General features: G+C 44.9%; 1 protein-coding gene across 1 annotated transcript; it reads left to right on the top strand.

Annotated features, from left to right (window-relative positions):
* Positions 1-5,119: 5,119 nt before the first annotated feature.
* Positions 5,120-23,283, top strand: LOC120809373 (SITS-binding protein). The gene is made up of 10 exons (XM_040163112.2): positions 5,120-6,160; positions 7,376-7,547; positions 14,805-15,012; positions 15,214-15,364; positions 17,425-17,622; positions 17,775-18,043; positions 18,128-18,264; positions 18,624-18,745; positions 20,519-20,698; positions 20,797-23,283. The coding sequence occupies exons 1-10, from the start codon at positions 5,690-5,692 to the stop codon at positions 20,968-20,970; spliced, it is 2,082 nt and encodes a 693-aa protein (XP_040019046.2). The 5' UTR covers positions 5,120-5,689; the 3' UTR covers positions 20,971-23,283.
* The last annotated feature ends 1,259 nt before the right edge of the window (positions 23,284-24,542 follow it).

Raw genomic sequence — 24,542 nt, 5'->3', positions numbered from 1 at the left:
ATGCGCACCGTGCCCTTGAAGTAAACTTCAAGTCTGCAGAACGGATGCCTGCCAGAATGGCCTGCGGCTTCGTATTACGAATTCAGAGTGCCATGCGGGTATTAATACCACACAGAGTAAACAGTTACAATAATGGGAGAAGATGATTTGTTATTAAAGACACACCTGTCAATGCTGACAAGTCAATTTGCTGAATGCTTCCCAAAATCTATTAATTTGTTCACATGTTGTCGCACTTTTTCGCACAATTTAGTTACAAGTTATTTGACATACACAAGAACATGTTTTTACATGTGCAAACACAGACAATATCAAAGAATGTTTCATTGTATCACATGCAAGAATAAAATAAAAGGAATGTTTCCTATATTGACCAACTCCTTTAATCTCCTCATTGGATAACAGCAGAGTTTGTACCCTTTTTAAGAATGGACTCCTATTTGGGAATGTCATTTCTTTTTGCCCTTTTCTTAGGGCACATATGATGAGGCAGCAGCAGAGGGAGACCTAATCCCATCTCTCATTCACTCCCTTTGCGTCGCCATCTGACCACACAGCCACTATGACTTGCATGCAGTGATAGGAAAGGAAAGGAGTTAGTGAAGGCCCCCTGAGTGGAACATAAATCCCTGGCTCAGCTGGTTCAGACCTGGCAGGAAATGGACCACACTGACAGACCACACTGTGCCAGAAGGGGAAGTTTCCATCAGTTAAGATGCCATTGAGTGTGTGTGTAAGTGTGCTTGGACGGTGCTGGAGGGCAGTCGTTTGATCATAATGCAGTTGCTGTCATGTTTACCAGTTGGATCAGCTATTTATCACAGTGCCAGAAAATAAATGTTCACTGCCATCAGCTCCCTGATGTTGAGGCAGAGGTGGTTTTCAAAAGCTAATGGTGTAATTGACACTGCACCTTATGTAAAAAATTAAAAAAATGTTGTTTTGTTTTTGTTGTTTTTGTTTTATTGAATTCAATTAACTTTCAAATTAATGATTTGTTATATAGTACCACCCATAATGATCAAGCTGTTCCAGTAATAGTGCCATGTATGCATGACTTAAGAGTAGTACATCTTTCATGGACAAGCCAGGAATATCCCTTCACTTTCTCTAAAAAGTTTTGACAGTGCATAATGCACCTGAGTAGGTGTGGAAAAATGTCAGCCCATGCTAATTTAATATTACGTTACATTTTAGTTTAAAAATTGAGGCTGGAAGATGAAGCTGTGCATTCAAATGAATTTTTAATGGACAATAAAGGGCAACTGTTCCAGTCGCAAAACAAAGTCATATTGTTTGACTCTACTTATTTAAGTAGAGTCACTTATTTAATTTTTCATTTCATCGACACTCTCACCTAATTTTTTTCTTTATGTAAACAAAGTTGGGAAACCCTACGGTTCCAAAGGGGCCCACAGCGTATTTATTATATGTAGTTGGTTAATCCCGTTGTGACTATGTACATAAATGTGTCTTGGTTGTGAAGACATGATTTAAAACATCCATACATTAGTAAATGCCTTTGCAAAAGACAAAACACACTTTTATTCCTACATTATACATGGATTGTTTAGAAATGGGTACATCAATTAGGGATATGTTTGAATTCCATGTCCTTTTTATTCTTTCCCATGGGCTTTGCAACTGCTGTGGGTGCAGCATCAGTAGCTGCTGTCAGGGGGTACGGGGAAGGCAGGACTCACACGCAGACTTCAAGCAACAAAAGAAGACTTAATAGTCCAAATGTTCAAAAGCAAAAAGGCCAACGGGCAAAAAGGCAGGCAGGAACTTGGAACATCCAGGACAATAGACAATGACGCAACAAGTGACAAGAGACACACACAGCTTAAATACACTAGGGAGGTGCAGGTGATTGGACACAGGTGGAAACAATCAGACAATCACAGGGGATGACAGGACAAGGCAGGAAGTGAAGTTACCCAGGGAGACAAGAAGCAGAAACTACAAAATAAGGCAGGAAATAAACCACACCGTGACAGCTGCACTCAGTGCAAGATTCAAGCCGGTGCAGCCCAGGCCCGGTGGACTGGAGGTGGCAACACAAAAAAGTGGAACCTTCAGCCGAAACTCCAGTTTTCCGTTTTTTTAAAGCCCACGGTTGGGCTCTTTGATGGAAAAATAATAGTTAACTAAATATCTAAATCTAATTTCACTGGTTTCCAAAATAATGCAGACCTGATTAGTGAGGTTGTAAATTGTTTTTCAAGCCCTTCTTAACCCTCTCCATTTATGCCCCTTCTGATCTGGCTGATGGGCTAAAGGTGTGGCCCATGCCAGGTGCCAATTGGTTGCATTAGTTAGTGGCTCCATCAGCAATCAATTATGAATTTAATATCAGACACCCATCAATGGCCACACTATTCTTCCAATTAAGTGTGGCTTAAAGCACACGCTGGTGTGTGTGTGGGAGAGAGGGAGTGAACTGAAAGGAAGGTTCAGGTCTGGGGCAGTGGAAAGTGGCTGTTTGTGTCACATCACAAAAAGGGAGAAAGTAATGGAGGAGGAGGGAGGGTTTGAACAGCAGAGGTTGATAGACGGAAACAGTTTGGTCTACAGCAGAATTGTCCCGCCAAGAGTGGGTGCTGGGGCCACATGGAAACTTTCTCCCAGCGTCTCTCTGCAGCCGGTGGAGAAGTTGTCAGTATTGAATATCCGAGAGAAGAAAAAAAGGAAAGAAACAGTCAGTTGATCCAGTCAAGATCCAGACATGAAGATAGAAGAGATTACCAGTTAAAGTGAATAGTTTTGCATATAAAGGGACTATTAAAGTTCATCCTTCTATTAGGAACGGACCGTATTGACCCCTGAATCATTTCCCTGAATAGTTGCTTAGCCAAGATTGTGATAACTAAGTTTAAATGTACAAAGACACCCATTCCAAAGTGTGCAACAGTAACAGCAGGACCTCCACCTGTTGTATAGACCTACGAAGTATAGTGGATGAGAAGAGCAGACACAGGAATATTATAACATTAGTGAGAATCCAAATCACAAATCAACAGCAGTCTGTTGACATGTGATTTGGTCACAGGCGGGTTTCAGGCAGGATGTTTGGGCTACAAAATGTTGTGATTGTCATAAACGGCAGTCGGGGATGAGGAATAGAGCTGTGTCGGGGGAGCCAATTATCATATTTGGCTGGAGTTTTTTCATGAAACCATTCATCCCTCAATGATGATCTGTAGCAGATGTTTCATAAAAGATTCACATGGCTTCAGGCGCGTTATCTATCAAAGTTCACTGAATAGGTTCGATCTATAATGACACGTTAGCCATCGGTCCACCACTTTGTTCCGGACCTGAATAGTTCGATTACAATTGGATGGATTGGCATGAATTTTGGAAACAAAAATATGTGTGAATGAATCTAGTTAATCTGTTGAATTTTGTAATTTGTCCTTTCGGCTGTCACTGTCTGCTTTTCCAATAACGATGCTAGGTATTAAAAATTCCGCTGTTGCCTCTCAACTGCTTTCATCAAGGTGACGGCTCAGCCGTTTTTACCTCGGGGTGGTGGGGGTACCGGAGGGTGGGCACGCACTTCCACAACAATGCTCAGTGCAGAGCGCCAATTTGGAGCCCTTCCTTGGCTAAATGAAGAAGTCCACCTGATACACCAAAACATAAACCATTAGCCGCTCTGACCCACACCCAATTAAACTCAATTAAACCCGTGCCCGTTGACATTGACACTAGATGAGTGGTCAGAGGTAGTCAGATTCCTCATTTTTTCTCACGTGCCATGTTCATACTCCCTGAGCGAGCGGGTGCAAGAATTAGTCTCATACATTCCTGAAAGTTTATTGCTAAATCACCCTCAAAGTCCTAAATGATTTTCAAATCGAGTGCATTCGGAATGGGACGATTAGGTAGAGGGCGCTCACAGGGTCCCACAGCCTTATCCAGTGTCCCTGCCACTGCCAGAGTTATGTGATGCATTTGCATTGGGGGGGCTGACATGCATAAACGAGGATGGGGGCAACTGATCTTCAAGGAATGTCAGCCGACACTCTGCACTGGGATATCTTGTGCACAGCTCCGCGGAAGAGACCTTAACCTACAAACATAACAACATTGTTGAAGCCATGATTGCACTTGTCTTATTTTTGGGGTCTGATAAACTTGTTGTTGGATACCAATAGAGTCATGAACATGTTTTCCCGTAAGAACAATGTGGAAATAAACGGATAGAGAAACTGGATTCAAATGAGTCAACAGAATGTGCACACAGTTACGTCCATATTATGCTGTTGATATAACTCGTGTCACAATGGATGTTGACAATCCAAATGCAAATGTCTTCCACCTTCGACCAATCACACATGCCCCTGCTGGCCCTGAGGCACGCATATACAACATTCCTTCCCGCAAATGTCTATTGCACATTAGACCTTACTCACCAGCCTTTTGATATACACATTGATGTAGAGTCCTTCCTTGAATCCACACATGCATTGCACGGCTGGTACATGTTTTTAATACTTTAATAGTTTAGAGCTTAACTAGTGCTTCAAATTTTTGACTGTGTCATTTGCAACATGATGAGATGCAAATTTATGCTATTTAATGCTGTACATAAATACACATTGCCAAATCACACATTTTGGTAATGCTGCATTACATATTTATTCTCACAAATCTTTTTGAATGACATACTCTTTGTTGGATTAAAACAATGTACATTGTTTTTAATTTAAGAGGCAACTGGAATAAAAGCTATTTTAAATGACAGCTATAATACTTATGGGCACAGAAAGAGCATAAAATATTGCTAGAAGAGGTGGTTCATCACACTTTGTAAACTGAGCAGAACTGTCAACACAAACTGTCTCAAAGCCATTTTAACCTCGACATGCAACCAAGTCCCCTTATGAAAGCCAAATCCTTCCACCCAAAACTAATTATTAAACACTGGAAACGTCTTGACCAGCTCGACTAATAAACCCCGAGATTCAGCGAATGAATCAGAACACACGTGGCAAGAACGTCCCACTGCCAAACTTGCCATTAAAACCATATGATCGAATTTAGATAGGGCACGGCAAATGACGCTCTGCCCGTCTTCCAAACCACCGGATGCCAAGTTCCCGCAGTCTTTACGCACGGAGAGCGCACGGAGAGTTTGCAAGCACGCATGGGGATCCCTCCCTTTCAGGCTGTGCGTGGCCTCCTCGCCCCGGCCGGCAGTTCCGAGACTCAGACGAACCCACCCGATCCCCTATTTCCCTCTCTCTACCTTTCCTCTGAAGAAAACACCCGGCATTACGTCAGAAAGTGCTGGGCAAGCAAGACCGCGTCTTAGGAGCTATTCGTAGGGCATTGCTGCCAAACCCGGCTTCGGGCTGCTCACGCGCTCACTGCAGCCAATGCAATTCACTAATGCAACTCTTTTAAATCAGCACAAGTATGTGGTAAGTCACTTATTTATTCATACTGTTTTATTTCATCTCTTGGATTTTTTTTTCCTTCTTCTAAAAGCTCTCCTCACATGACAAGTCACCGTTACAGGCACAATTGCGCAGCAACAACTACAGTGCCGGCAGTGTAACGACTGTTTTACCCCTCACCAGAAAAGACCATGACATGATGAAGGAACAGATATTTTTTACGCACAGAGATTTCTGCAGCATTTTTTTGTATTTGATTCTTTGCTGATCTCAAAGACAACATGCCCCACGCTCGAAATAGGAACCCTAGCCCCATCCCAGAGGTAACATGGGACACGGGGCTGAAGGAGATGAACGAGACCTGGAAAGGAGCTATTGCCTGTCTCGGGGTGGCCATCTTCTTTGTCATGACCATCGGGATCATATATTGGCAGGTGGTGGACCAGCCCAACAAGAACTGGATCCTCAGAGGGACATTTAGCGGATTGATCTGGGAGAGAAGAACCCGCTCGCTTGTCATACAGACCCTGACGGAGGACAAGACCTTTGTGGAAATAGACGTCGGAAATGTGGGGAACCCCGAAATCGAGGTTTCCTTCGTGAGGAATCTGTGCTGGTTGAATAAAACGGAGTTCTGCTATACGTGGGACTCGGTGGCCGAGGTGAAAATCTCGCTGGAGGTGGATGAGGAGACGGAGACGGAGTGTTACAGTATGACTTGGACGCCGGTGCACTGCCATGTGGAGCTGAAGGTAGGGCTTCTCTCTCAGACGCACGAAACGCACGAAATCCTAACATCTGCGTGAAAAATGGCATCTTAACTAAATGCCACTTGTACGCAGAACATTGAGTGCAAAATTTGCACTTTGAACTTTAAGCCTCAATTTGCTGTTTACTCAGTATCCATTGTCATGTGATCGTATATGACATGTAAGTATGCCTCTGCAAACCCCACTGTCTAGACCGGATTGTGTTTATTCCAATATAATGCAAATATTGTCTCATTTGATTAAAATAACCAAAATAGCCTGCAATTATATAAAGCTAGTTCCACTCTGCTGGATTTGTCGAAATAGCATTTGAAGAAACTACCACGTCTACCACATCCCGTTAAATGATCTGAAACTATAGACACCCATGGCGCTTGAGTGATTCATCTGAGCTGACATGCAGCCGTAGACCGTGATTCCCTCATCCTTTCCCCCTCTGAGCTGCACACGGCGGACATTTGTGTTGAATCTGCTCCGTCGCAGTTGTTATGCTTTTTTCATACACAGTACTTACTGTACCCCTCCAGCTTAATTATCAAACGCCATATAAGTTAACTATCGGGTGGTTTGGGGGGGGGGGGGTAATCTGTCCCCACTGGAACATTCCTCGCCATAACTCCCTGTCATGTGGGGCGACTGCTCACAGGAAAACTACAATTACAATTACAATTTTTTTTTTCCAATTACCCAAATCCCGCCCAGTGCCTCTCAGGTGACCTGTTTGGAAGCTCCTTACCAGAGCCCAGAATCGCTGATTGTGAAATAAATGAGCTGCCGCTTTGTGCATTCCCCCCCCCCCCCCCACACGCGTAAAGACGCGGTGAGGAAGTACAAGCTTTTCTTTCGATAAACATTCCTGCCATCCAATCCCTTCTGCGTGCGATGCCCTCTGAGACGGTCTTGCGTGCATTTCGCGTGCCCTTCACTGATTTCTGCACGAAAGCTAAAACTTTCAAAAATTGTCATATTTATTTATCCTAAATTGCAGACCCTGGTAACACGAATCGTCCTATAGGGACTGAATTTACACTAACGATCCAGTCTGCTTAAAGCATTTAAGATGATTTCATATCAAATTAATACTTAGCCTATAATTAATAACTTTTGATCTGTTCGGTTGCTGTGATTTTAAATCTCCTCTCGGCCTCTTGTGTGTCTTCACGCTCTCTTCCCTTCTGTTCTTCTGCATCCCTCCAGGACTGCTTCTCCATGACCAACGTGTCTTGGTACGGCGGGGCCGGCGTCCGGGGCCAGACGTGGCCGATCAACGATCAAAACGCCACCACGCAGCCCTTCACCGTGAGCGACCTTAAGGACAACCCCTCCGGCTTCGGCTCTGCCCTGGAACGCTACTTCCTGGGCTCCTCGGGTGAGAGGTCGCCGATGGAGCAATCGCTTGCGTCGCTTAAGTGGAGGCTGTCTCATTAGCAGCACCTCGTCTCGTTCCAGTCAGAAAGACCTTTTTTTCCAAACACGTCCAACGGCCCATTGTCAGCTGTCGCTCCACACTCGGTGCAGGGTCAGCACAAGGGCACAAGGGAAATCCGACCGCACATCGTGGGTGGCGGGGCGATGCGATGAGTGGCGTGAATCCCAGGGCATCAGGGAAGCCCTGTAGAGTTTTCTTGCCACCTCCACCTCGTGCACTTGTTTGTTTGTGTTTGAGCTGAGAAATAAATGGTTAGACTGCCTCCAGAACCAACATCCCCCTTAGAAAAGATAGGAGGTAACACAACACTCTCTGTGGCATCTTCAGTTGATTCATTTAGAGATTAGACTACAAAGCCAAGCAAACCACCTTCAGCGTCTTAAATTAACTTGTAGGGATGCCGAGGTAATTGCCTTTTGTTTCTATTAAAAGGGCAGGTTGGATGATGGCTCGGCTCACTCTCGGAACTCATCGGGCTATTTTGGAGTTATTTTATCCTGGTGGCAAATGGGGCGTGAAGGGGGAGGGAAGGCCACTCGCAAACGTGAACGGTTATTGCAACTGCTCTTAAGTTGTGTTTGTGCAGAGTTTGCTTACTGAGCTTCTTCTTTTTCTCATATGAATGCATAGCTACATTTGTCACAAGATTCAGATCTTGTTTCACATACATGCACGTTGCAAAATGTACTTCCTTATCGCTGCAGTGAGGAGGAGAAGTCTGTGTGCAGTGTGTAGCTACAATTGCTAAACAGCGTCTAGATTAGGGCGAAGAGGTGAGACGTCAGCCAACGAGGTGACACCAATCGCTGATTGTTGCAGCGCGTCTCGCGCACGCATTCATTCACATACTGGGAGAAACAAATGCACACATGCACAATACACCCATACACTTTTTGCCATGTTACATAACGCTGTGGGAGGCTTAAACAAGAGTCACATGACTTAAATCCCCTTCCTTGTGAGAGAAGGGCAGTGATTAGCAGGACCCTGGTACCATTTTTTTCTCGCTTTGCCCAAAGAGAAGAAAAAAAGCACAGATCCCAATGAGAACAACTGTTTGAACGTTGCCAAGTAACCACTCACAGACACACACTGAACCCAGGGCCAAAAACGGATGCTTAGCAATGACCGCGATGCACGTTGGATCATCAAAGGTTTATTTAACATGATATCTTGCTTCAAAGTTCAAGGATGTTTTTTCTTTGCCTCCTAGATTTACATAATGTGCCTCATGAGGATTGTTTTTCACAACTGGAGATGTTTTATTGCTGCTTTGCTATTTCTGGGATAAGTGGAAATTATTATTGATAAAAAAAAAAGTAATTTGAACTTCTTCTCTCATGCGTGCAGCATCAAAGCGACCGCACAATGTGGATTACGCTTCAGATTTAGCTTAATGTGTCAAGAATATTTTGTCCCCGTTAAGAAAGGGTTCAACCATCAGAATCTGAGGGAACTGTGTTGCAGGCAGAGAACTCGTCAGGATGAAATCCTTCAAAAGCAGCGAGCGCTTCTGCTAAATGGCCACATGCATCTTTGCTGCTGTGCATGTTGGATTGGTTAGGACACCCGTACCTTTCCTCCCCGTAGTCATACGTATATTTGACTGCACCAGCTGCAATCGCCATCCTCTTCTTTCCTTGTTACTTACTGCGTCTCTATTTGAACTGCAATATTTGACAAACGATCACTGTTATTGTTGTGGGACAGGAAACAATTACAGCAGCGTTTTGGGGGTGACGAACAATCCATCGCTATTTGTGGATAGTAAATGAGGTCATTATGGGAAACTGTTGGTCTGTGCAACAGTGTGAAAGCTTGATTTGTTCCTGGTTTTGGCGGTGAAATATTCTGAATATTTTGTAAACAACCAAATGTAATTGAATGCAGAACATAAATATCACTTTCAGCACAGAAACACAACAATAACAACTAATGCAAATCTTTTTTTAATCACCATATTGTAATCGCATTGTTGTCCTTTTTAGTAAAATTCTACAGAAAATACAGCAACTGGTCTTTCCATACTGTTTGTATGCAAAACAATTATTAACATTGTATCTACCCATTTCTAAATTAGTTGCGAGTGTGCTTTCCTATGGATGAAAAAATAACTATGGTATGTTTGTTTTGCTCAAAACATATTTTTGAAAGGCATGCAGCACTCAAAGAGTCACCAAATATCTTCATTTTGGTGAAATGTATATAGAATCAGCGGGCTGACGAATCTGCGTTTCAGCCAAAAGTCTTAATGACGTCGCCCTTTTCTACTGAAAACTGCAGTGTGGGTAACAAACTGCAGCTTTAATGTAATATTAACAGCCGCGTACCCCAGCTGAATACTGTGTGTGGGTGTGTGTGTGCGTGGGACCTGTCTCCACTGACTAGTTAGGAATAGGAGCACATTATGAATGTTGTAGGCTGACTTAAGGAGACTTAAGGGAGCGGAGAAAGAGCCAAAGAAACGGACTGAAACACAGAGCCACAGAGCTACAGAATGAATACATAGTGAACTCTAATAGTGATAAAAACATCATTTAAAAAAAGTAACACGTTAAAGAAGGGGTGGTGAAGTAAAGCGCAGCGTCAAGGGGAGACGATACATGCAGCTGTGCAGAACAGTGACATTTGAGAGTGTTGCCAACTGGAGGAATCTGTCATAGCCCCACCTGTCTTTATCCATACAAAAACAACTGGGATACTGAGAACAGATTAGATATCAGTGAAGCTACTTCCTGCATTAAAAATATTACAGGGCAATAGATTGTCCGAAAGATTTGGCGGCTTAAACTTACATGTACTCAACTAGATGTTAAGGATACAGTGTTCTCAAGGTACGTACATACGTAGTTGTACTTTGGAAAATAATCAGTGCTGGTCACTTGGTCAAAAATCAGAACAGTAATCAGCTTAACCTGATACATTTCCATTAGAGTAACTGATGTGTCCATCTATGGAAGTATGGAAATTTAAAATTTATAAATATAAATTTATACATTTTATTTCTATTCTGTCATGCACACACCTACAAACGCACAAATACACAAATGATCAATTATTGATTATCCTTTTAAAATATTAGCAAATAACTATTTTTTGTGCTTTTTTTAACCCTAAATATATTTTTATATTTGAATCCATTTAGAATGATTTCAATATGAGCGTTATTCATAATCAACTGGCCTCCTTCGCATGCAGATATAGATAAAGTTCCCCAACTCATCCTTACCAATACGGGCTTTGAGAGCTACTATTTGTTTTCACAGCAGGCTGCTATAATGCACGAGATGTTGGCTGACTTAATTGAATCACTTGGCTGTTGATTCAATTAAGTCATTTATCCACTGACCCTTCATATCTGCTTTTTCCATCGTGGGATTCATGAAGTGAGTTTAGAACCAAATACAATTTCTGCCATACTTGACAGCATCTCCGTAAGACATTAGACCACCTCGTCCCCACACGCCAAGTACATATGCGGCTGTGGATATACATTACCTCTGGATTACCTCTGGCTCTCTTTATTAATCTTTTCTCCCCATCGATCATTTTAGCATAATTTTTTCTAAACTTCCCTCTCATCATCAGCAAAAAGTGAAAACGACTTTCCACTACTGGTCCGCGCTGGTGAGCAATCATGAAGGAAACAGGATAACCACAGAAAAATGCCACTGTTAAGCAGCAGAGTACAACATGTCCCCAGGAAAAATATTATAAAAAAGCAATCATTTTGGCAGTTACTTTATATTTTTGGGGGTAAGTTAAGTGGACCTTGCATTTCTGTTATATACATAACAATGGGGGCTGGTGGACTAAATACCAACTCTCTCCTGCAATATAATTGACTTATATTACTTCTGAAAGGTTCAGTACCAAATAATAACCGAAAAGTCTAAGTTTGTTGTCTCCTTCTGTAGTTTTTTTTTATGGTCATGTATTTCCTTCTCATTTGAGCTTGCACGTCGAAGAAAAACAAGCTGCCCACATGTTACACAACAGGTCACCAGAAGGTCCCTCGGCAGCTGCCCCGAAACCTTAAATCTTTCAGGACGAGCAGGAGGTGAAACACTTTAACAATGACTCACTTAGCCAATTTAAGCTTTGTTAAAAGCAAGCTGTCATCTCCTGTAAGAGAGACCTGTTGCATGTATGAAAATCATTCCGCGAGGTTTTCCACAGTCTTAATACCGAATACTTTCCATCGAGGACAAGCAAGAGACAGCAGAGAGGCCTTTTTAAACGGAGCGTCTGTCAACTGAGGTAATTAGTTATTATGTATCCGCTCGTTCACAGCCATCAGTCAGCTTCGTTTCCTTTGTATTTTACAAATACTCTTGCAATAAGCATTTCTTTAATTCAAATAAAGACTAAATTATTGTAATTGTAATGTTATAAGTTATCTGAAAACCCAAACAGTATGCGTACTCCAACTGAAAAAGACAGACCTTGATATTTTATGAGAGTACTTACCAGTGAAATATTCTTTCGGATTCATATTTACATTTCTATCTCCTATATTTGTGCAGAGCACAGCGTCTCATACTTGAAACACACACTCAAACTGATTGATGATAGAGAAAGTCTCTTTAGTGTTTCATTATTTTTTCAATAAGTGGAATTGGAAATTTACGACGACGGCAAGATCCCAGTTTTGTGGCCATCAATTTCTTGAGGTTGGGCACAGAAACTAAGTTTCCATTGTTAAAGGAATGCATGCCCGAACACACACACACTTGCACACACACACATAGTTACTATTACTTATATACGACTATACTTTTTATTAGCCCAGTCTAGTACTGTGCACAGGTGTCATAAATAACAGTATAAATATGACAGGTAAAAGAGTGTAGCCCATCTGGACAACAGCAGCAGGGAGAGAGGAGGCAATGTTTCCCACCCGCACAAGCCGCCCTCCGAGGGCCTGTAGACGCCACATTAAAACCCCCACGACCCATCAGAAGGTGCACGGGGTCACCGCAGCTGCCACCTCCAAACGGGCAGCTCAGCCCGAGCCAGAGGAAGTGCCGAACCTTTATGGTCCAATAAGCCCTGCTCTGTTTTTTCTTGGAAGTCTACAGTTTCCCGTTAAAAGACGTCTGTGTGTGTGTGTGTGTGTGTGTGTGTGTGTGTGTGTGTGTGTGTGTGTGTGTGTGTGTGTGTGTGTGAGAATGCGCGTACACGTTTGAAGAGGTGCCCCAAAGTTGCTTGATTTGTGTGTTTGTTCGACTAAAACTAAGGCATGTGTGTGTCAAATCTGCTCTATAAACGGTCACTCTTTTTTTCTTTTTTTTAACCTTTGCGTATCTGCTGCTTTGAAGGCGATTGGCTACGGTTGGACAGGCTTATAATTTTGCTTGAGAGAGAGTGGAAAAAAGCTTGGAGTGTTTAAGGAATTGTTCTAAAAATAGGGTCCTTCCTCTTGCTGCCCATTTAACTCCGGTACACCCCACCTTGGCTGTAACTCTAGGCTTCAAACCTGCGTGGCTTTCTTTAAATAACACTTATTGATTCCTCCTTCTTTATGGTTCATGCATCATGTGATTTAGTGTATTTACCATTCTAATCGGCATGTTTAGTCAAAGAGAATGAAAGTTAAGAGCTGTTTTAACCACGTTGTCCCATTTCCTTGAGACCCTGCACTGTCACTTCCCATAAAAATTCAAAACGACAACTTTAACGCTTTCCACCCTGCGTGGGCTTTGGTGAAGCGCGCTGTTTGCAGCCTGCTGTATCTGCACATCACTCCACGAGGCTGCGCGGTGTCTGGTGTACTCTGATCGCCTCTATTTCCACTGCCTGCATTCCACTTCCATCCTTCCATAAAGCTATAACATTTTCCCCACTGGCCCATTTTCTACTCCACTCCATGAGTGCATTACTGACATGCACAGATTCACGGCACCTTTGCTTTACTAAAAATAGCCGTTTTTATCCCCTGCGGTTTGAATATATGTAACAGTGTTTTCAGAAGAAAAAAAATCTACATTTATCTGCCATTATGAATCTATAACAAGCAGTTGGGAGGTGACCTAATACCTCGAGAGGGGCAGCTGAGGAGTTACCAGTATCTCTTTGACATTATCCGTTGCAAACACGTGATAAGACCCTGTGGTTGAAGGCTCTTCCCCAGGCTTTTTGCACCACTTTAATACTGATCTCTGAAACTATTAATCTGATTATGGACCGGTACGTGGGGGGGTTGGGGTGGGGGGGCTGCCTGTTCCTGGTCCCCCTTCCTGCAGGAAAACAGTAAGCCCATTGAAACTGGAGAAGGGGGGCTGAAGTGAGCCAAGGCTCTTGGGCCCAGTTGTCAGACGGCCTGTCTGCTTTTGGAAAAAGGGTCTTGCACACTAATCTGTTCATTGATCGGCTCCCAAATCCCAGCCTCGTTGGAGCGGATTGCGAAGAGAGCCAGGTAGACCCCCGGGGGGGAGGAGGGGGGGCGGTCAGGGTTTGGGTCGGAGGCTCTGGTCGGCCCCTGCTGACCCAAGACGGGACGGAGCCAGAGCGCTGCAGGGCGGAGAGGAGAGGAAGGAGGTTAAAGCTGATAGGGAGGCCGGGGCGGGGGGGTGGGGGGGGAGTCGCGGCGGGTGAGAAATGGTGAGGACAGTGCGTAGGGGTAACCTGAGAGGGACAGAGCACTCCTTACAGGGCAGCTACATCTGCAGACACAATTATCTGCTTTGCATTATCTTATAATCTCACACGGAAGGCGGCATATGCGTATAGCGTGGGAGAGAAAATGCTGGTTTCCACACTAAAAGGTTGAATGACAGATGCGCTCGCGAGTGAAACCCTGAGGGAAAAACCTGTGTCTTCAATGTGACTTTGGATATGTATCCCGCCTAAAAGTTGCCGACCGTCCCGGTGTAAACTCATCTAACCCCATACTGCCACATCTCATTCTACGGAGTGTTTTTCTCACATCTGAACGCAGCAATATCCGCTGACACGGCCCACACTCTACCTCGGGACACACTCCATCCGTCCACACGCGCCACGGCCTCACTATTACTCAAGCGCTGTGCCACACAAGAGAGGAATCCGCAACGGGCCGCCTCGGGCTTACACCGCTTTTTGATTGCTTTACATCAAGGCTCCCTTGATAAGCGTTCAAAGCGACACATTAAGGCATCCGATTCGCCTGTGGCATAAATCCTGTTCCCTCTCCTCGTCTGCATTCCCACCGCACAGGCGTTGCCGTGTTCGTGTCCCCTGATGTCCCCCTGCAGCTGGGGATGGACAGCAGACAGCAGTTCTGCCTGCAGTCGCTGCCCAGCTTGGAGCGTCTTCCCCTGCAGTACACCGTGTGCGTGGCCCGCAATGTGAAAGCTGCTCACCAGGAAGCAGCGCAACAATTCTCCCACCACGGCAGGGAGCTGCCCAACCTGGACGTGCTGTGGTCAGTTCAACTTACATCCACGTTAGCCGAGATTTTCCTTGTCAGAATGGGGAATGTCTGTTTTGTCCTAATGGCAATAAGTCAAACAGCGGTGCAGGCGTGGGACCAACTGTGTTTATTTTTGGTAGTCATGAATTATAATTGATCCAGGATCCCGAGAGAGGCTGCAGGTTTTGTATGATCCCTCTATGTGGGCCGCAGGCTGCCGTTCTGGAAGCTGCTGGCGTACGTGGATTCGGGGCCGAAGGTAGAGAGGGAGCTGAGGACCTTCTCTAATCGTCTGAGGAGACACCAGCTCGGGGAGGGAGTCATCAGCCTCAGTGAACATTCCACCACCCTCCTCTCCGACATGGTACGTGCTCATCACTGTGCCTCACAGTACCGCCTCTGTGACGCCAGCCTCCAACTCTTTAGCAGACTGGGGAATTTATCAAAAGGCAAACGTGCTCTGTAGGCAAGACAAGAGTTTATAGTCTCATGTTAAATAGGAGCAGAGTGAAGATGACAGCTGATAACACAAAGATCATCCTAGCGCGTGATCTTTAAAAAGCAACAATTTGGAGACAAATCTAAATTAATCTAATCCCCCTAAAACAATGTCCTGTTTGCTGTGCCTAATTTCAATGGTGTGTTTTAACGAAAAATTGGCTTCTTCTGAGTCTTAATTATCTAATTATCCGACACTTTAAAGACCACTATTTCCTTGGCTTTGCTCCTTTAAATGTAGATGTACACAGGATCGTCTATAACAGCACGTACAACACAAAAGCTGGTGGCGGTGTTCTTTTGCTCGTCCCCTCGTGCAGCAACAGATTCCTGTAATCCTTCTCCTCAACCATCCGGCCCGCGAGGCTCACGAGGGTTTATCGTTCAGTGGCTCAAAACCTGTCAAAGGTGAAGATGAAAGAGTTTTTATGAAAACGGGCTCCCAGAGCTTTGGAGACAGGCAGCGAGCAAACGAGGGCCGACAGCTCCGTAGAAATGTCACAAAGTAGAAAAGAGGATTCATGCCTTCACTTTGAAATGTGTTTCCGCGAGTGCAGCAGACCACGCTATCTGCAGCCCACTTTTTGGGATTATGCCTTAAGACCATGTAAAGGTGATACACCTTGTAATAAGTTTCAGGTATTGCAAACCTCATGATCGGACCATATCTTGGAATAATAAAATAGTTGGTGTTGTCGGTTCATTCAATCCTTAAAGGTTGTTGGGAACTGCCTGGAAACAAGACCAGGAACCACTAATGGATCTAAGTCAATAGCCGGGGATGTTCCATTACAAACAAAATATATCTGAGCGAGGACAAACAGAGACTCTCCGGACCGGACCGAGTTTGGTAGCCGCGGGATGGCAAAGAGTTGCCTGTGTTGAGATTCGACAGGACGTCGGCCAAGACTAACTTGAGTACGTGATCCAGATGGAGGAGACGAGGAGGTTGAGGACTTTCTCACAATACATTCATCCAAGAGGCTGAGATTATTACGCTTAGGGTATGTTCCCATTACTCGTTGAGAAGGTCTGAGAGGCGTAGAACGAAGTGGAACTGGGAGGAATAACACATTCCAGGTAATGGGTGACATTTGGTGAACAAGAGTTTCCCTCACGCACAATCACACGTTTTATGGCACATCAAAGATATTGGTTTTGTTGTTTTTTTTGTCACCCAGTTTGCTCACATTAAAGTAACATATAATCAACCAAAACGAACAGTGCTGCACAGAACTTACGGGACTTGTAGCGGTCGGTGAAGTTTGAGGTGTGACCTGCAACAATGATCCTCTGTAAAAAATAAAATAGGCGTCTCTTTCACTCCAGTTTTACAAGTGTTCATAAATTATGAGTCAGACTGAAAAAAAAAATGTTTGCAGAGTTTCCATATTAGTTCAAAATTCCATGCAGTGGAAAATTGGGTTTATTAATAAGTTATTACCAAGATAGTAGATAATGCAGCTTTTTGCAAACCCAGTTTCTAATTCAGAAGAGAACCAAAAGAAAAATTCAACATCAGAAAGAAGAAAGTCCCAAGACGTTACATAATATGTGCTAATCTACCCTTTCTTCCCACAGCTGGTTATCCTCCCGGGGTCAATCCTTGTGTTGTTAAAAGGTTTAGCGCCATGCTCATGTTCCACATCTCTGTTTGACAACGGATCAAAATATACGTCAAAGTGTTCTATGACAGAGGTCATACGGATTACAAAACAGTGTGTCCGCTTGGGGAGACCAATAGGTCAAAATTGTGTGCTCTATATATAAAGATATTTCTCCTTCCAACTCCAAAACAGTTCAACTATCGTATTTAGTGGGCAAAATTAGATTATAATTGTTTAGTGGGAATGTAAACAATTATTGATTGAATGTTAAGTGACGCTGATAACGCAGAAATCACAGTGTGTCTCCGTCTCCCCGCAGGACCACGACTACCTTAAAAGCAGGAAAAGGGGGATGACCAAGAGACTGACCAGGGACCTCCCACTTGTCAAGCTTCTCAACATTTCCATCACCCTGTCCCCGTTCCTGGGCGTGGACACCACACAGTTCCACGCCTCCCTCGTGGACGGCACGGAGGCCTACTGGCTCAGTCTCCCCTCGGCGCCTCACGGACACCTGGTGAGACACCTGAGTGGAACTTTCCAACGCAATAAAGTCCACTTCCTCTGCATTGTCATCGGTCCGGACGCAGAAAACATATTTCACATGTCCACAAAAATTGACAGAGACCGTCACAGTTGTGTAAAATGGATTCTAATTCTGTGCTCGAGATCCCCGTGATGAGCCGCTGGCGAGGAAGGTTCTGCGTCAAGCTGAACGTCACCAACCCGGGAGCGGTGAGCTGGTTCCTGGACAGGGTGGGAGCCCTGCAGGCCCATTTGGGGATGGAGTACGTCATGCTGGAGGGGGGCGAAGGGAATCTGTTTGAGGAACAAGTGCTGCGTCCGCCGCAGACTCTCGGGGGCGACGACTACATCGGCCTGCTGGCCGACCTGGCCACACGGATGGGAGACTCCACCATCGTGACGGCGGGGACGCGGTAATGCCCCGAAGCGTCTCATTGCGTTGTTCTTTTAACCAAGGCCAACTGCCATTTATTTTATGGCGCTGTTTTGTGTTTCAGGTCAAACCACAAGCCCCTGTTTGTGAGGATGACCCCCATGCAGTCCGACTGGAGCCCGATGGGCCTGAAGGGCATCATTCCCTCCCTGCTGCACCACACTCTGCTGGGATACAACTTCCTCATTCCTGATGCAGTAGGTAATACCACAGCCTATGGGTCACCTTCCACACCTCTAATAGTACATTGCCGTAAGTCCTTTTTAGGAAAACTGAACTGTTATTTGTATGCTCATGTGCCCGATCCATCGGTAGATGTTGGTAGAGGGTTAAACGGTAGTTCTCAAGCAGTGAGACTCAGAAACCAGTCATTCAGCGTGATGTCTGTTGTAATCTCAGTTACGGCTTACAGGCTTCCCTCTGTGTGGGTCGTCCAGTCTTCAGTTAAAAGACAAATTGGAACTTTACGTATCTCTTTAATCACCAACCTCATATTTCCCTCTTAGGTATTTTGAAACTGCCAATTCAACAATTTTCTCTGCCTCTCCCTCCCCCCTCAGGTGGCTCTCTGTCTGGAAACCTCTTGACAGACGAGGAGTTGTTCATTCGTTGGCTGGAGATCGCTGCTTTTCTCCCTGTTATCAGCTTCCACACGCCTCCCTGGATCTACAACGAGGACTGGGTACGTCACTCGAATTGGAAAAACCAGAGCCCCTCATTCAGCCACTCCAACACCGTAGCCCCCCATGTTGAGGCGCCGCCTCATCCACTTTAGATATGATAGCGATAGCAACAAAAAAGAAGAGGAACATTCTTTTCCAGACGAAATAAAAAAAGGTTTCGACCTCTCGCAAGAGATCAGGTGAAGTTATGTGTGAGCAGAGTGGTTAAGATTGCTTACGAAAAAGAGGCGAGAGAGGGAGAGTTCATTGACCCGGCGGCCTCATCTCAGTTTTGAGGATGAGCGCGGGGGGGGGGAAGTTCCCACCGGTGTGTTTGCAGAGGAGCATGTGGGCCGCTGAGACCTGGTCTATCAAAAACCCCCGACCGGGCAGCAGGAGAGGCCGGACTAAAACCTGTCCCCTCGCAGCTTGAGATGGGGAACGCGCACGGCAAGAAAATACAGCCTACTATCTCAGAAGTGTCTTGTGACAGATACGGGCGACTTCACATGGCTCAGGTTCCCGAACATCAAGGAGGTTTGGGCTACTTCTCCCTCCCGCTCCCCCCTCGCCCCTCCCCCCTCTATCCGGTATAGGAGCGGACCGCCTGGCTCCCTCCCAACTTCACCTGTGGTTAAGAGTCCATCTGTTCTCAATTACGGTCTCTCATCCAGATTCATGGCCCGCTCTCACTCTCAAGAGCCGGAATGATAATGAAATTGAGGAAGTCTTGAGTCTTGGAAAAATATTTTTATTGTGGCAATTAAGATTTCCATGAGTAATTGACATGTGTGACGAGGATTGGGAATGATGGACTGCTTCATTTCCACCGGGAGACGGAGCTGGGCCGCAAAATATATCGGTTGTGACTCGTGTGACTTGCGTGACGGAGATAAAAATAGGCCTTTTGGAAATCAAGACGTGTGACAGCAGCAATGCTTCAATTTATGAACTCGGATTAAGTGAGACTGAGAAGAGATTTTAGGGGAAACTAGATCGCCTCATTGAAAATGATGAATGAGTCTTTTTCAGTTAGTTTTATTGGTGTAAGTTAAATTTGACGCTCCTCTATTTTACAGAATGGGTAATACTTTGGTCACCATCAGGTCACAGCGGCAAACGCAGTGGAGCCAAATAGCAACGCAAACCTCAAACCCACACACATGCAACAACAACCTCTCAATTAGAGAAAGATCCACTTAAACCTCAGCGCTGGAACAAATGTTCTCAATCCCAACTCAGTGAAAGACATTTTTCTAACGCAGTAGATTGCGGTCAGGTTTGGTTTTTGTCATGGGACACCAGAGAGGATGTGACCCTTCCAGGAACGCCGAAGTAGTTTGGACAGACAGAGACAAGGAGAAAGGCCGGGACAGTGTAAAAAAACAAGTCAAAACAGTGAGCTGGTTCTACGTTCTGTCTGCATGTCTGTGGGGGCCGGAGATGGCACATGTGGCTTCAGCACACCGCATTGTCAACATTGCTCTTCTTGAATCCTGATTGCTTAGTTTGGGAACGACGTGTTAGGTTTTTCTGTTTGCTCCTCTAGATTTCTTAGAAAGACGTCGGACTGAACAGAACAAGACAAAACAAAAGTGGTTCCGGGTGAAAACAAGGTCCCGCAACGTGGCACGACAATGATCCTCAAGGGATTTCTTCCTCGGCTTACTTTGCACATGGAAACACTTTAATACACACGCCAATAATGAAAATGCACGATCAAACCCCCAAAAGCACTTTCCCTGTAATCCCCCGGCGATGCCACGGCTCATCTCTCCGTCCGTGACCCGCAGGTGTTGAACCTGACGCGGGCCTACATAGCGAAGCACCAGAGCGACGTGGTCCCGCTGATAGAAAAGTACGCGGAGGAGTGGCGGGCGACGAGAAGCCCCATATACCGGCCCATGTGGTGGCTCAGTCCCAGTGATCCCGTGACCTTCACCATCGACGACCAGTTCCTCATCGGAGACGAGGTGACTCCATGGCGTTCCGTCTCGATAATGCACGACAATCTCCCTGAAATTTGAGTCTGTTTTTTTAACCGAGCCAATGTGTCTGTGTGTGTTTCCAGGTCCTGGTGGCGCCCGTGGTGGAGAAGGGGGCAGTGCAGAGGGATATTTATTTACCCGACGGGGGCTTCCAGTGGCAGGACAGCCAGAACGCTCAGGTGTTCGATGGGGGGACGTTCCTTCATGACTACCCCGTGCCCTTGGAGGAGGTGGCTGTTTTCTTACGGAGAAGCTGAGTCACGTGACTGATCCGCCGGTCGCCCCGACTCGTCCCGTCACGGTTTTCAGCTCTCTTTTATTTCGTTTTTGCTGTCGTGCTGTTGTCAAATTGCACTTTTCCACTAAAGACCATTGACCCTGTCTCAAGGCTTGAGATGATATGTAGAGAGATGTTTTTTTTATACTTGCACTTTACAGTTCAAAATGATTTCTTCTTCTTCTTGATTTTATTCTTTCTGTCAACATGTCTTTCTTCCTTTTTTTAAAAAAAGATCAGTTTTTACCTCTAGGCTGATTTGTTTCTGGACTTTGTATGTAAGTTCTGGAGAAATCTCTGCGTTTACATACTGCATTTCTACAGTCTTTACACTTTGGACCGCTGCTGGCTCTCTTGATAAGGAGGAACAAAGCAAGCTTCCCGTTGCTTACAACGAATCCCTCAAGGAGACCAAATCACACAGAGAGCTCCGTATGGAACCCCCCCGCGGGGCGCCGTGCGCTCGTTTCTCACTCATCAGAGAGGCTTTTACTTGAACTGATGTTTAATGAATGTACCTCGTGTGGATTTTTCACTGCTCTACCGTCATCAGACACAACAAACTATCCCCCCGAGCACTTATTCTTTGAAGAGTTTAGCTTAATTTATCATATGTTTGTTGGAAAATTCAGTGTCCTTTAGTACTGTAGGCCAGATGATCCAATGTAATTGGTACTCTGGTTATATTTGAATTTAGATTAGATGCTATGATTTTATTAACCTGCTGTACGAAGGGCTTTTTTTAATGGGCTGCACTTTTCTTTTTTCTTTTTTTTTTTTTTTTACCAAGTCTGTCTGATGATGAGTTAATATGGTCTAAATTAAGTTCTGAAGAAAGCCTTGTAGACAACGCCATGGATCAAAATGAGACCTTTGATGCATAGTTTGACACACAGAGAAACTCACTTGTTTGCTTTCCTGCAGAGTCACATCGGTAGACGTTAAGCGCAGGGAGCAGAGCTAACAAAATCATACTCAATAATTAAAAGCTTGTATCTCCTTTCTTTAATGCATATAAAAAAAACAATAGCAACTAGAAGGGGGTAAGAGATGGACTATTTTCCAGGTTTTATGCTGTCAACCAAGAGTTTCTATTCATCATAGAAATTAATCATTGAATAAAAGGACACAGGGCTGTAGTGTCTACTTCACATTAACCTTGATATGTAGTCACATTTGCATCTATCGCTGGCCTCCAGTAGGATTCCATCCATCCATCGTCAAACCGCTTATCCTGCACGCAGGGTCGCGGGGGGGGGGCTGGAGTCTATCCCAGCCAACTTCGGGGGAGAGACGGGGTACACCTTGGATTGGTCGCCAGCCAATCGCAGGGCTACACAGAGACATACAACCATTCACACTCACATTCATACACCTACGGGCAATTTAAAGTCCCCAATTAACCTGATCCCCAGAGCATGTCTTTGGACTGTGGGAGGAAGCCGGAGAACCCGGAGAGAACCCACGCAGACACGGGGAGAACATGCAGACTCCACACAGAAAGGCCACTGGGCAGAGTTGAACCCAGGACCTTCTTGCTGTGAGGCAACAGTGCTAACCACCACGCCACCGTGATGCCTCCAGTAGGATTACTTATGGAAAATATTATTTTATTCATGCTTTAAGCTAACTGTAAATTAGATAACTGCTTTAATTTAAGAGTAAATTAAAAACTCCTTTTGCACCATGATGCCTTGCTCTATGTAGTTAAATAGTTGGCTTTTCTTTATGGATTTGCTCTTCACCAGATTAATCTCAACTGGCCAGCAGTGATGATGCAGATCCTGAAACCGTAGTGAATGCTTTACCACTAAACTGTGTAATATTGATCCAACACGTTCACTGTATCAACTTGAACACTCAGGTACACTGAAGCTTATCAAATCACCAAATGTCTTAGTGCAACACGGTATGTTGTAAACACATCTACGTCTTAATCTCTCCCAAAACTGAATGTACAATAGAAAAACTGTGATTTCACAACCGAGCCCTTCACGCGAGGAGCTTTTCTAAATCCTGGTCAAATGCTTTGAATTCATGCTGTTCTTATGTTCACTTACAAGTTGCAGGAAAAAAAGCTTCGATGTGTTATTCCTTCCCTCCACAGACTGAGCGAATCACGCTCCTTCATATGCCGCTCTTAAATCCGGACTACACGCATGTCTGGATTATTGCAGTATCCGCAATGTACATATTACGATGACTGTGCCATTACAAGTGTTTTTTTTCTCATCTGTAAATCAGAGAACTTAGAATGACAAAGTTGCAATAAAGTTTACATTTTCTTACTTCACTTGGAGTAAATTCGGTTCTTGCGTATTTTAAAGAGCAATGAACACAACGCGGCAGCAGGCGGCCTTTTTATTTGTGATATTTCTTCCATCCATATCAGTTTGCACATGGACATGCTCCTGTGTGTGTGTGTGTGTGTGCGCGCACAAGGCTCCTGTTATTAACACCCCACCCTCTTCCGTCTCCCCATGTCAGAAAGTCTACGTCTATATATCCGCGAACACGCTGACGACTAATATCTCCACTAATTCCACTTAAACCTAATAAAAGTTATTTGTAGATTTGTTGGGCGGTGAGAGAGACCCCTCAACCTCCGCCGGGCTTCTCTTGCTTACCTTTCCGTCCTGCCCCCCCCCCCCCCCCCATGGCCCCAGGCCCTGCTCCTTTAGGGCAGTCAGACAGGTGCAGCGGGCCGGCGTCGGCGGAAGGCCTCCGAGCTGACCCCTCTCAGTTTACACCCTCGCCTGAATCACTTAGAAATCCGGGGTGGGGGGGGGGGGGCAGTTCTCAGCCCGATAAAATGCGTAAGGTCTACTGTGGCTCCACGGTTTTGTGAGGTGATGAAGTTATAGTATTGAAGTCCGGGAGGTCAGCGGAGAGCCTTGTGTGACCTTCGCCGCTCTAAACCGTTTAATGCAGCTGCATTTTCACGTCCCTTTTAATCTGTGTGGGATGAATTAGTCTACATGTGGTTGATATTGGTACTTTATCCTCAGCAGGCTTTTTTTTTTAGGTCCGCTTTAATGTGAAATCGAGGCACAATAACACAATTCTTTCCAGAAATCTTGCGGTCCAAGACATCCACCCTTAAACTAACATTTAGCAGCAGGACACAATTATTTCTTTTTTTCCCCCTCATTCAATGATTCAACATGTATCATTCAACCCAATTACTTTGGGAGCATAACAAAGCCACGTCCAGCAGTGCAGGAAAAACAAATTGTTCTGCCAAATCCCAAATCAAGAATGACACAAATGATCTAAATGCAGCAGCTGCAATGAGAACAATGTAACTTGGCTAGCAGGGAAAACACCGCAGAGAACGGGAACGATCAGCGGCTGAAACGGGGAAACATTGGCTCCCCGCTTTTCTCTGAGAGTGTTGTGGGACAAGTGGTAGATGAATTAAACTGGTGACAAGCAGAGGCCGCGGATCTCTCCCGAAGTCTACTTTTAGAAAGTGCAAGTCAAGGTTTTAGGTTTCAGTGTCTGCTCTTTAGTGAATGTTTTTTTTTTCAGCTTGCCAATTAAGTAAACAAT

Source organism: Gasterosteus aculeatus, chromosome X (assembly GCF_964276395.1).
Source record: "Gasterosteus aculeatus chromosome X, fGasAcu3.hap1.1, whole genome shotgun sequence".
Lineage (NCBI taxonomy): Eukaryota > Metazoa > Chordata > Actinopteri > Perciformes > Gasterosteidae > Gasterosteus > Gasterosteus aculeatus.
Note: the sequence above shows the minus strand (reverse complement) of the source record. Positions and strands in the feature narration are given on the sequence as shown.

Excerpts from the sequence above, each read along its gene's own strand:
- LOC120809373 (XM_040163112.2), top strand. The coding sequence starts at position 5,690 with ATGCCCCACGCTCGAAATAGGAACCCTAGCCCCATCCCAGAGGTAACA. Across the intron at positions 15,013-15,213 it reads CCCAACCTGGACGTGCTGTG|GCTGCCGTTCTGGAAGCTGC; the intron begins GTCAGTTCAACT and ends TGTGGGCCGCAG. Across the intron at positions 18,044-18,127 it reads ATCGTGACGGCGGGGACGCG|GTCAAACCACAAGCCCCTGT; the intron begins GTAATGCCCCGA and ends TTTGTGTTTCAG.